This window comes from Rattus norvegicus, chromosome X, assembly GCF_036323735.1.
Source record: "Rattus norvegicus strain BN/NHsdMcwi chromosome X, GRCr8, whole genome shotgun sequence".
Taxonomy (NCBI): Eukaryota; Metazoa; Chordata; class Mammalia; order Rodentia; family Muridae; genus Rattus; species Rattus norvegicus.
Window position 1 is genome coordinate 14,891,892 of NC_086039.1, and position 12,556 is coordinate 14,904,447.

A 12,556-nucleotide genomic window follows, 5' to 3' on the forward strand; every position below is an offset into this window, starting at 1 on the left:
GTAACACACAGCTGTAACATGTCTTTATTGTATTCTCTGTAAAATGTAATACAGAATTGATTTCCCTTCTCTCTGACTACTGGAAGTTCGTTCTCCCTTTCTCCTTATGAGCTGATGTCTATATCTCCTTCCACCATCATTTTTTCTGCTCCCCTTTTTGGCAATCTGTATTTTGACAGTGAGTTGAATTGCAGTTGTTCATTTCTTTTCCTACCCCAGTGAACTCCCCAAAATAAAGGCCACACTCCTAGCAGAAGCAGATGCTGTCTGTCAACTCTACTCCCTTCTTCCTACCAAAGACTGGCACCCAGCTGTGAATAATTTCATGTTTCAATGGTATATTAAGTAGAAGAAAGGCGCCTAGAAAGAAAAAAAGAAAACATTCTCTGTCTGACACAGGCATCGAGGTTAACAGGAACCATTTGCTAAACCTACATAGCTGTGCCTGGTGGAGGCTTGCTGTGGGAGAGCCACAAGAGACCAATTGGAGGCAGAGCTTCCTCTTTCAGAAGTGAGCAGCCTCAAGGGCTTCTCCTAGGCGAGCAAACACCACAAAGAAAGCTCAACTCCCTCTGAGACTACCTTCTCTAATCTATTTGTCTTAATTTCACAAAAGTAACAAAATCTTCCTGAACACACATCACCTGCCTGTCCCATTAGGGCTGGGAGGAAGATGTACCTTTTGGTTAACTTTGGTGGCAGCCACAGTCAGATTGTGCAGATCCAGCGGATTACAATCAGTTTCGTTCATGCAGCAACTGGGGGGGATACCATGTTCCAGGAAGTAGGGGCTGCTGCTCCAGTTGGTGTAGTTCTGCACGCCACAGCAGCTCAGCTGTTAACAAGAAAATAAAAGAATGCAAGAGTGGTTGAGCAAATGCTGTGACCCCTACCCCTGAAGCTTCTATGAGAAAAGAATCAAGCTGGGCAGTGGTAGCACACCCCTTTAACCCCAGAACTCAGAAGGCAGAGGTGGGAAGATAGTCAGGGATACAGAGAGAGCAAGAGGGAACACAAAACATCAGCCAGGCTCCCAATATAGCATATATACCTTTGGTGTGGAATAATCAACCTAAGATGTACTATCAATCATCTTTGGTGCCCATTTGAACTCTGAGAAGAAAACTGAGGCTACATTAAGCTGTCTTTCTTATGACCTCCCCAAGTAGAGTAATATGTCTCTGACCTTGCTAAACATCACAATCATGTAAGAGTGCTTGGAAACATGCAGATGTAACATTAATTACACCCAGAATACTGATAGACCATTAATGGTTTCTAAAAGTTCTCCACTGGACCTATGATAGTAAGTGAAGAAATAGCTTAGAGAAAATGATTTCAATGTGGGGTGGAAAGCTGATATTGGTAAACTACAGCCTACTACCTGCCTCATTTATTAAAGGTGTTCTTAGTAAAGAACTAGTCATGCCATATGTTTTTGTATTGCCTATTGCCCATGGCTCCTTTTGTGCTATAGTGGCACAGTTGGTTGCAACACAGAGTATAAGACCCTCCCCATAGCCTAAAATATTATCGATATCCCCCCTTTATAAAAAGTTTTCTGATATTTCACATAGAGAATATGAAAGCAAATGAGACAAAAAGTTCTGTTTGGTAAAACCTGAGTGAAAGGAAAAAGTTTTAAATTGCCACCTAGACAAAAGTTGAAACCAAAAGCGGGCCCTGGAACTGCCTGTTCCAGAAACTAGCTGATCACAGAAAGAGTAATTGCACCAGCTGGTTCAGCCACTTTGTTCCAGAAACAAGCTAACCGTAATAGCAGCTGACCATAATAGCAGCTGACCATAGCAGCAGGAACTGGTTAACCATAAAGTTAGATTAAAATCTTAAAGAACAATCACGAGAAACATGAGGTTCTTCCTTGTGATTCGGTATGGTTTTTCCTTTAAATACCCCTTCTCCCAACCGTTCCAGGTCGAGCTCCTCTACCCCTGCGTGGGATACGAGTCTCAACCCCAGTGCACTGGTTTCTGTCATCCCTATCAATAAACCCCTTGTTGATTGCATCAAGATCGGTCTCTCGTGAGTTCTTGAGGGGTCGTGTCATCCTGAGTCTTGAGTGAGGGTCTCCCCGCTCTGGGGATCTTTCAATGAACATATAGTTTTTGACTTTCCAAAAAGTCTGAAATGTTATCAAAATAAAATTGAAAATCTTACAGTTTTTACTTTTTTAATTTTATGAAGTGTAAATATAATTATATCTATCATTCTCCCCTTTGCAGACTATACCTGACAGGTTCTCATTTTCCTTTTGGTCCATTTCCATCTTTAGTACACTGGCCCAAGTAGATGCTGCTCACCTGACTTCTCTATTAGCCTAGAGTCACCAATTCTAAAGAGCCAGCATTCAGGAATCAGCTGTTAGCTAGATTGACACACACCCACTACCTCCATCCTTTCCAATGGTTCAGCTTTTAAGGGCAAGGGGTATTGCTGACAGGTTCAGGTTCTGACCAATACAAGACACAAAGGAGCATATGTCTTCTTGACGCTAACTTCCTAGAAAACCAAAGCCTGGGCAAAGGCTTGGAACCAACTCTTGAAAACAGAACTGTACCAAGCATTCAAGAATGAGAATCAACGGTATATGCAACTGGTCTAACCTACCTACCTACCAAGCCTAGAGGGTTAAGCCCAGAATTGTACATGCCCGCTTTATACCGGTCTCCTTCCCTGAAACTTACGCTGCGCTGCACATGGTCCACTGCCCGGCTCCTTTCATCTTTGCCGTTGTAGTTCTGCATGGCATCCGTGTAAGTCCTCAGGAAGGTGTCCTTGATCTACAGAAGATAAGGGGGAATGTATATCCAGTCCACTGTGGCCTACTCTGACTCAGATTCCTACCAGTTTCCACCCCAGCACCATTTCTTTTGAAATTTTCTCAGTTGATGGTGACTAGGGAGAGAAAGTCCTGTTTTCTAAGACAAAGGAGCTGAGAAAATTCACCAAAGGTTTAACTAGGTGAGGGATTTAAAAACAAAATGGGAACCAGGCCTCTCAGATGGCTCACTAAAGTGGCTGGGTAGGTTTTAAAAGGGCTATAAAGGTGACTGACTGGCCAATCATCAGGCATGAATGTTCTAGCTATTTTTCTTTTAATTATTCACGGCAAACTTCCTTTCTATAACATTCTTTGACTTATGGAGACAGAATGGTAATAGACCAGACACCAGCGTGATGTGAAGATTAAGGTATTGGCCCCAAACTGACCTCTATTCTACCATGTAGGAGTGGGACAAAAGCCATCTTTCACTTAACTGTAATTACCGGGGCCAAAATAAAAGAGTCTAAAGGACAGGGTTTTCTTGTTAGTAAAAAGTTAATGAAACCCTTTCTCCTTGTCAGTGAATGTATTTGCCCTTCGGATCATTTTCCAGTTCCATCCCTTTGAAATCTGGGCTAAGTGAGGTGTTAGATATACTACTAGGCCATGAGGCTTATGGCAAAAACTAAAGCCTGATTGATGTAATGCCTCTGAATTAGGAGAGCAGAAAGTAGCAATAATTATCTGGTGGCAGCCTCCAAGATAAATATGCTAACTCTCCCAAGCAGGGATATTCCTTACTAAATTCTGGAAGCAATGCCCACTGGATAGTTATAAGAGATAAAGAAACACTACCTGTGAGGCACTACGCTACAAGCCAAAGTGGCTACCATAGCCAACTCTGTCACCTCACTTCACTCGTAAGTTCTCAGGGCGGGGGTGTTATATATAGAATAGGCCTTGTGTCACCCCGAGGACACAGGCTTAAGAAACAAGACCGTGGCTGCCCTGAAGGCAATCCAGGCTTCTTTAAAACATAGGTCCAAGTAAATGGTATCAATGAGACTGTTACCCAGTGAGTTTCACCACTTGGCCAAAGTCAACTTTTATTTTGTAATCAGGGTGAGATTGCAATCCCTAATGAATATAATGAAAAGGGAGAAGAGGACCTCTGGTTTTCACACATGTACTGAGGCCTTCCAGCAGGGCTGTTGAGGCCACCACTTCATCCCGTTTCTCTCAGCTCACTGTAAGAATGGGCAGTCTAACTAGAGGCAGCATCCATGAGCACCAGGTTCTAGAAGTTAGCTTTGGCATTTGGAATACTACCCACAGTCAAGGGCAAAATCAGGGCAGTGGGGAAAGGAACGGGACATCCACGAGCTAAGCTCTCCGGGATGATAGCTCTGCAGGGCAAAAACAGAGCCTGAGACAGACTGCTGGGCACTCAAGAGCCACAGCCACACTCCTCAGTGCATTCACTGTCTATGATGTTCTATTTTCCACTACCACACACCTATCTGTTACAGCTTTCTTGCTCTTTATGTGCTATAAGAATGGATTAACAGGCAAGACAATTAGCTCTGCTTGCTTCTAGTGTCGTTTTTTTTTTTTAAGAGCACGCAATGCTTTGTGGAAAAAGCTACTCTCAAAGGAGTGTTTAATCCTTATTAGAAGTCACTGCTTTCAAAAAGAGAGGAGAATCATTTTACCAAAGAACTACTGAGAAAAGTGAGGATCAACATTGAAGGGTGAAAAAGTTTGGGGAAGTTCCTGCTTAGCCTGCATGCACTGTTTACACATGCCATTCATTTCCAAAACTCCTCTTCACACAGACTGAGTCTTTCCTCCCTGAGTATACTCACCTCATGACGAAACACAAATCCAGAAATGCCAGCAACCAGCTCAGCCAGGAACACCAGGGACAGGAACATGGCATACTAAAAATGAAGTGAACGAGGATAAAGTCACAAGACAGGATTAAGAGGAGGGCTTTTCAGGGCTGGGAAGATAGCTCAAGAGTTAAGAGCAGACTGCTCTTGTAGAGGACCCAAGTTCAGTTCACAGCAGTAATATCAGGCAACTCACAATTGCCCATTGTTCCGGTTCCAAGGGCATCCAATGCCTCTGGCCTCGGTGGGCACCTGTGCTCCCGTATATATACCCACCCCCACAGACACAGACACATGGATAGAGAGGTAAAAGGAGAGGGCAAGAGAGACAGACAGACGCATAGTTAAGATGGCTTCTTTAGAGTGAGCATCTTTCTGCCAGGGGCAATTTGACAAGTCCTTAGTATCACTAGTGCAAATTCAGAAATATAAATACTCTTGCTAGAATTTCCCATGTGAGTATCCTCATAGAAGACTGTCATTTTAATATGTACAAACATTTTGGGGGTACAGATGCTAAGGAGACTTCAACTGATACTGTGTCCATCAGCTCAGATCAGTCAGGAGAGACAGGAAAGGGTCATGTACTCCAAAGTGTTGTCTACTTTCAACATGAAAATATTTAATTTAGAAAACTGTCTCCTCTAGAATTCTCACAGGACATTGCCCTGTCTACAAGGCTTTTCAAGCAACTTCTTAGAGGTGAGCTAGAACCTGCAAACTGAATCCTCTTTTTACCGTCTTTTTAATGCCTGCCATCGAACCCAAGGCCTTCAGTGCTACACCACTGAGCTGCCACCCCAGCCCTGACTGCTCTATTTTGTAATTGTTCCAATTATTGGGAAGACTTCATTGCCTCTGCCCACAGGTCTTCCTACTTCCAATTTCTACCCGCCAGTAGCGGTTCTGCTTTAAAAAGGGAAAGGGCCGAAGCTTACTTCTATACATTAGCCCTTTGTATGTATGAGCATGACCAGGAAGCAATGCTGTGCAGCTAGCTGCTTTACATTTGTGCACACTTCTCCATTTTTTAACCACATCTCATAGTAAATGACTACACATCCATTTGATTCAGAAGTGCCCCCTGTCATCTGTCGTTAAAGGCCAGAGTATGTATAGCACGGTGTGCTTCCTCATTTTGCTGCCTATCTCTGAACAGGTTCAGGACGATCTCGTGCCCACCAACACTGCACATCACATCCTACAAGGGATTTCTAAGCTGGTTTGAGACTGGCACAGGGCATCTTGCCAAGAAGACATTAATTGTTCATTGGAATCAATGGCCACTGCTTTGCCAATTTACCTCAGGAAGGCGGGACTCTGTTTACTGTGCCAGGCTGTGTTTGCAGTGGTTTTTCCCACAGGGAGGTTTAAAGGGTGGATTAGTTAAGAGTCTAGTGTAAAATTAAAATCAATAAATATTAAAACCTTTTTTGTGACTTTAAGAAGGGCTACTTAAGTGTCATGTGACTTTATAGTTTTATAAAAATAACTGAGAAAGCACATTATGCTGAGATATACTTACCAGTTTCAGCATCCATGGGCTACCACGGCACGTAGCAAAGCATCCAAAGAGGCCAAAGACCACAATGGTGGTGCCGGTTCCAATGAGCACGTAGGGAGCATTTGTGGAGTTCTCCGCAATAAGGGAGATGTAGGTTCCCAAAGTCAGCTTTCCCCAGACTCCAACAGCCAACAGGATCGCCCCTGTGATCTGCAAAAGGGAGAAAACAGAACATGAAACTATTGCCAAAAGAGATAAGAATGGATATGATCTCAGTTCCTCCGCTGTTGCTATGAAAAGAGACCACAACAAAGGCAACTTAAAAAAGTTTTTGGGGGCTTGCAGTTCCAGAGGGAGTACATGCCCACCATGGTGGGGAGCATGGAGGCAGGTGGGGAGGCACAGTGCTGTAGCAGAAGCAGAGAACCTGCATCCTGATCCACAAGTATAGGCAAAGAGGGAGAGCTAACTGGGAATGATGTGGTAGTTTGCAACCTCAAAGTCCACCCCCAATGACACACCTCTTCCGACAATGCCACGCCTCCCCAGCCTTCCCAAACAGGTTCACCAACAGAGGGAATACAAATATAGCATTCAAATATATGAGCCCGTGGGGGCCATTTTCAATCAAACTACCACAGACACAGAGCAATATGGCCATACTTTAAGACTCAAGCTTCCACGAGTAAGGTGCATTTGCTGAAGGCTTCACCCTCAACATCAAAAAATGTTAGAGACCATTAGCCAAAACTTGTCACCCAGCAAATACACTTTGATAGTATACAAATTATATCTTCCCCTTACATAGTTTTTATATTAATTGAAAATCGAGTTAATAAAGGACATTTTTTTAAAAGCTGCTTACGAACATCTTAAGAGACTTCTGAGAGGCACTCCTCCAATGTGTGTGACTGAGCTAGGCATGACCCCAGAAAAAATGCTGGCTCATTTCATCAATGGCATGTAAGGGTAGAGTCGGTTTTATGGCCATCTTCTACAACATTTTAAGAACGAGGATATTCTTCTTGTCCGTTATCATCAAAATCTCTATAAAGAAAATATTCTAGACAGTTTTGAATCCCCATTGATGTGCCGCCTACAATACCTTATTCATTATAAAGCGCCAGAAGAGTCTGAATATCTCTTGGTATTGTTTATAATGCTATTTGTCAAATATCATCAATCATTCCAATTGAAATCTTTATAATATGCCTAAACTCTAGCCCTGTGCATTTATCAGGCCCTTACCTAAGGTAGTGGGATCAGGGCTGTGTGTTAGCCCTTACTCTCCATTCCCTGCAGACCCCAGGCCTCAGCAATTGTGGCTGGTGAAGGCAGGTGTTGGTTTGTGTCCTCACCATCCCACAGTTGCTGTATCCTTTGATTCACTTGCAGCTTGATGACATATTCAGAAGTAACTGTTTTCCAATTGCTGCCACTTTTGGAACTGAGGCTTAAGTGCTTCATTAGTTTTGTCCTAGCCTACAGCTCAATGTTCCCTATTAAAGATCTCAGATTTCTAGTCAAAATATCCAAAATAAGTGCAAGATAAGAAACTAGAGAAAAACAGCACACCCACATGTGCTCCAGCGCGCGCGTGCTCACACACACACACACACACACACACACACACACACACACACGATAAATTGCTTTTTGAAAGAAAAGGCATAGGCAAAAGGGAACCTTAACATTGTATGCTGTCGAATTAGTCTCTGTTTGAACTTTGATAAAACACATATGAGATTTGTTATGGTAACTCCCTTTGTCTTGCCCCAATAGCCTATTTTGTAGAACTATCACTGTGCATGCCAGACTTAAGTGTTACATGTGAAAAGAGTGAAGAAATAATGCAGACTCGAGGAGAAAGCATTTGATGCTAATTGTGAGGAAAGGGGCCCAGCAGAGGCTTCCTGCCAATGGGTATGAGCGGCTTCAGTAAATTAAAACCAATAATGCAGATGTTGCCAAGAGTTCCCCATCCTCTGCTGACACCTGGTGGCTATTTTTTAAAAAGCACCTTCTCTGAACAGTTCCCTTTGCCATACTCGGCTGGATAGAAATCTAACAGTATCTTTACCCAGTAGAATCAAGTCTCACATTACCAGGGGTAAAAACAGGCTGTGTTGGTAAAATAAGATGTCCACCACCAGCCTTCCACCCTTAAATTAGCTACAAAGAATTCCACAGTGATTGAATTCTAAGATGTTCTAAGACAAGTGCAAGAGTGCAAGGCCTAGGTATGTCACACATGACAGCTGACATGTGGTAACAGAGAGAGACGGAGAGAGAGAGAGAGAGAGAGAGAGAGAGAGAGAGAGAGAGAGAGAGAGAGAGGCAGAGGCAGAGGCAGAGGCAGACAGACGGAGACAGACAGACAGACAGACAGAGATAGAAAGAGAATGTAACTGAGACTAAGGAGGACATTTCAGAGATAGGTCTTAACTTTCCAGTACATTATTTTGGGCACAGTTTAATACCACCAGCTGCTACTAATATAGACTCTGAAACCAGGCCAAATAAAACTGTAATAGTAGCACTAGCAGAGGTATACTGGTGCTGGGGAGGTTAGCTCAGTCACACAGTCCAGCATGAATGAAAATCTACGTTCAATATTTAGTACAGGAAGAAAAAAAAAACCAAAACATTAGATCAGACTGAGAAAAGCTTTGAAAAACTAGCATATGTTGCTTTAAAATTTCAATGGAAGAAAGTCATGGAGAGGTTTGGCCATATGCCACAGTGTTCCCAAAGGCTCCTGGAAGAGCCTTGCCAGGCTTCGTTTTAATCCGGAAGTAGATATTTGGGAAGCGGGCAGGAGACATTAAGTGATTCTCTTTGTTCCTCTCAGGTCATTCCAGGTAATACTGGGTAGGCTCTTTGCCAATCCTGCGCCATCCTGATTTTCCTCAGGAGTCCAGAGCCTTCTTGCTCTGTCAGTGCACAGACCATAGATCTGACCAACCTGCTCTAGCTGTACACTTGTGTCGGATTTGCATATGAAAGGGCAAAGTCCTCATATCATCATTCCAACGCCCTAACACCTAGCTTGGGAGTTCCACCTTCTAAATGAACATGCCCAATCATTTTAATGATGATCTCAGTTTATCTTCAGCATATTAACAACTAAAGGACAACTGAAGAGCAACGATGGGGAATGAAGTCATAGAGGCCTAAGGTACAGCTAAGAGGCCTGTCCGAAGAAGCTGTATGAAATAGAAGGCTCTGCATCTAAGCACTGATCAAAAGAAACATCAAAGACACAGTAGCCAGTTCACATTTTATGGGCAATCCGCAGCTCGACCATCGCAGAGCTTCACAGGCTGTTTTTCTTGATGACTACACACAAACATACCGTAGACTCGCCTTCCATTCCCATGCCTCTGCAACTCTGAAAAAATATAATGTGGAAAGTCTATGGCAATTATTAGCAGGTAAAATATAGATCCCTCAGGTGTTAGATTTAAGAGGAAAACTAGGCAAGAGAGTATTCCTGTCCTTAATTCTTAGGGGAATGTGTTTGCAGAAGGGAGACTAGAGGCTCATGTTTTCTGCAGCATCACCGACATAGTTCTGGAGAGTTCAGGCTGGCAGAGAAACCAGAAACCTCTGGTATCTTCTGTTTTTTTTTTAACTCTGAGAATAGTATGTGCCCATTATATTTACAATTTTGCTTTTTTATTAGTAGTTATTTGTCTATGCACCCTGTACAGTAAAATGGACTAAGAATTTTAATGTATAATGGGGTTCTAGTAGACTTGGGAAGCCACTGGAGGATAGGCAAGGAAAATGGACTCAATATTAGAGTTCCAGACTTAGGGGCTAGGAGACAGGGCTCGCAGGTTCTGTTAGTCATGTGGGCTTTGGCAAATCACCAAAGCTTTCTTGGCCTTGGTTCTCTCTCCAGTAAGATCAGGAGGCAGAAAAATGTGCAACTTCTTTGGGCCCCTTTCCTTCTGTTTTGTCTTATTCCGATGTGTTAATTTTTGTTTTATTTTATTATTCTAATCTATTAGAAGCCTCATTATTTTTACTGACAGATAGAGAAAGGGTAGATCTGGATGGGGAGGAAGATGGGGAAGAAATGGGAGGAGTAAAGGGAAGGGAAATTGTAATAAGGATATATTAGGTGAGAGAACGAAACCTATTTTCAGAAAAAGAAAAAAAATAAGTTAAGACCAAGGCAACTATTTTCTAGATTGCTAACTTCATTTGCTGAGGACCTTCACTAACAGAGCTCTGGATATAACTTGGAGGAGTGAACTGAAAACATGGGAGAGCAAACATGGGGAGCTCATCGTGAGGTGTATGGCATGAGCTGTACGGCACGGTTCTTATTTTCATTAGGAAGCACTGGTGGCTACTTGCAAAAGTTGAAAAGCGGCTTTAGGCTTTTGACTTAACACTCCTAGAGAGTGGATAGTTCTTCTTCAACTGTCCAGAAACCCTTGAAAGTAGGAACCAAGCACCCCAGAGCACAAGACTATTCAGAATGAGCTCACACCTCTGCCTTCCTTATGACCTAGATCCAGAAATAGAAAGCATACGGGTGAACTAGTAATTGGAGACAGCAAAGCCACTTAGAGGAGATTTTATGTACTTAGAAACCAGGACCAGCTGTAGTAGTTAAGAGTGGAAGAGGCTGAATGTTGGGGGAATTTCCTCTGTGCTCCCGCTCCCTCACGAAGCTCCTAGGTTGATCACACTTGTTTTTAGAACTCTGTTAGTGCAATTTAACTCACAAAGAGGTCACATGACTATCTCAGTGTTAAAAGGCTTACAGCAATTGGAAGGGAGCAAACCTCCCCTGAAGGAAGAGTTGTGGAAGAAACCACTTCCCGGGCTCATGGAACTGACCTTGTGAGAAGTTGGTGGCCCAAACCCCACATGAGCAAGAAAAAGAGACTTTAAAAAAAAAGATCTCATCAAACAAGTGCATGACCAAGAGCTACAATGATCTTAATGTGCATTGAAAACTTCCCTAACCACATGTTTATCCCATTCTGTATTATTGTGTACACACCAGGGATTTAAAGAGTCATGTAAAGGAGAATAAAGCCTTTTGCTTCTTTGTAGCACCCAACGTCTCAGCCACTTCCTGTGTCTGATTTTCCAAGACAATATGTCATTCATTCTGTCCTACTATCCATTCAGCAAAACCACTGCTGATTCTGAGTCCAAATTTTCAACTTGAAAATCAGTCACTGGTGCCTATAGTACAATGTCCCTCTGGGGCCTAAAACGAGGATTTGACAAATACAGTGTGTCTTAGCAATGCTTTCCAGTGGGCTGCATCCTTGGGAGCTATCAGATGGGAATACGCCTGAATAAACTCATCTCAACAATTATTCCATATGAATATGAATCTAATCAATAATCTGTGACAGAGTAGCATGCATGTTATGATCATGTCATTCAACACATTGTTCTTATGGGGTCTCATTATTTCCAAAAGGGATATTGTGTTTTGCATAGTTTTTTGATAGAATTATCATCTCCAACTCACAAAAATAAAACTGTATCTGAATAGATATGGTATATATATATATATATATATATATATATATATATATATATATATATATATATATATATATATAAAAGAACCCAAACAGTAGTCAGTTACCACACTCTGTGTGACTATATATTGGGAGTGTGTTGGAGGGGGGAGCTATGTGGGATGCGAACTTCATGTCTCCTTTAAAACAAACCTAGGGCTGGGGATGAATACTTTCAGAAAAGGATCAACTATTAAAAGAGGTTCATACAAGACAAAGGAAATACATGTGCAGGATTCCAAGCAAGATTCTCATGAAAAACAACAAAAACAACCCCCCCCCCAATAACAGTGAGGTAGAGTTTTCCCTTAACTCTCTCCTGAGATAACATAAGGAAGATAAAAGTGCTCTGGTGATTGAAATAAGTTTCCCTCGGCACTCATAGGTCCACATTGCACACATGTGTGATAAAACCACCCAGTAAGATGTCTAGTCCTGCGGTGGATGACAATACTTCAATAATAAATAATCACTTATGGCATCGTGATCCCACAAGATTATACTGCTGTGCCATGTGGCCTTCAAGGCTTACATATACCTGTTCTGATAATCACACTGTGTAAAATACCCAGCAATGCGTTCATTTCTCAGTATATATCCCAGTGAAGTGATGTGTGGATCGTGTAGGCTAAGTTCATACATTTAGTACTGAGAAAGGTGATGGAGCACTCTCTCTCCCACTGGCAGGCTCCCACTCTCCTCGGTGGTGGACCCTAGTCTCTGAGTCTACCCTTGTTCCCATACTCCATTCTCAGCAAAGCAGTAAGGGAGACTCCAATGAGCCCCGTATCCAACAATCCCACTCCTCTGCTCAAGA

At 42.6% G+C, this 12,556-nt stretch overlaps 1 protein-coding gene across 1 annotated transcript in view; it reads right to left on the reverse strand.

Annotated features, from left to right (window-relative positions):
• Tspan7 (tetraspanin 7) overlaps window positions 1-12,556 on the reverse strand; it is a 97,301-nt gene that overhangs the window by 10,565 nt on the left and 74,180 nt on the right. The window contains exons 2-5 of the mRNA NM_001398737.1: window positions 6,203-6,391; window positions 4,651-4,725; window positions 2,706-2,801; window positions 680-835 (exon numbers count right to left, since the gene is read on the reverse strand). Of these exons, the coding sequence (NP_001385666.1) occupies window positions 680-835; window positions 2,706-2,801; window positions 4,651-4,725; window positions 6,203-6,391 (516 nt within the window). The remainder of the gene's footprint in view (window positions 1-679; window positions 836-2,705; window positions 2,802-4,650; window positions 4,726-6,202; window positions 6,392-12,556) is intronic.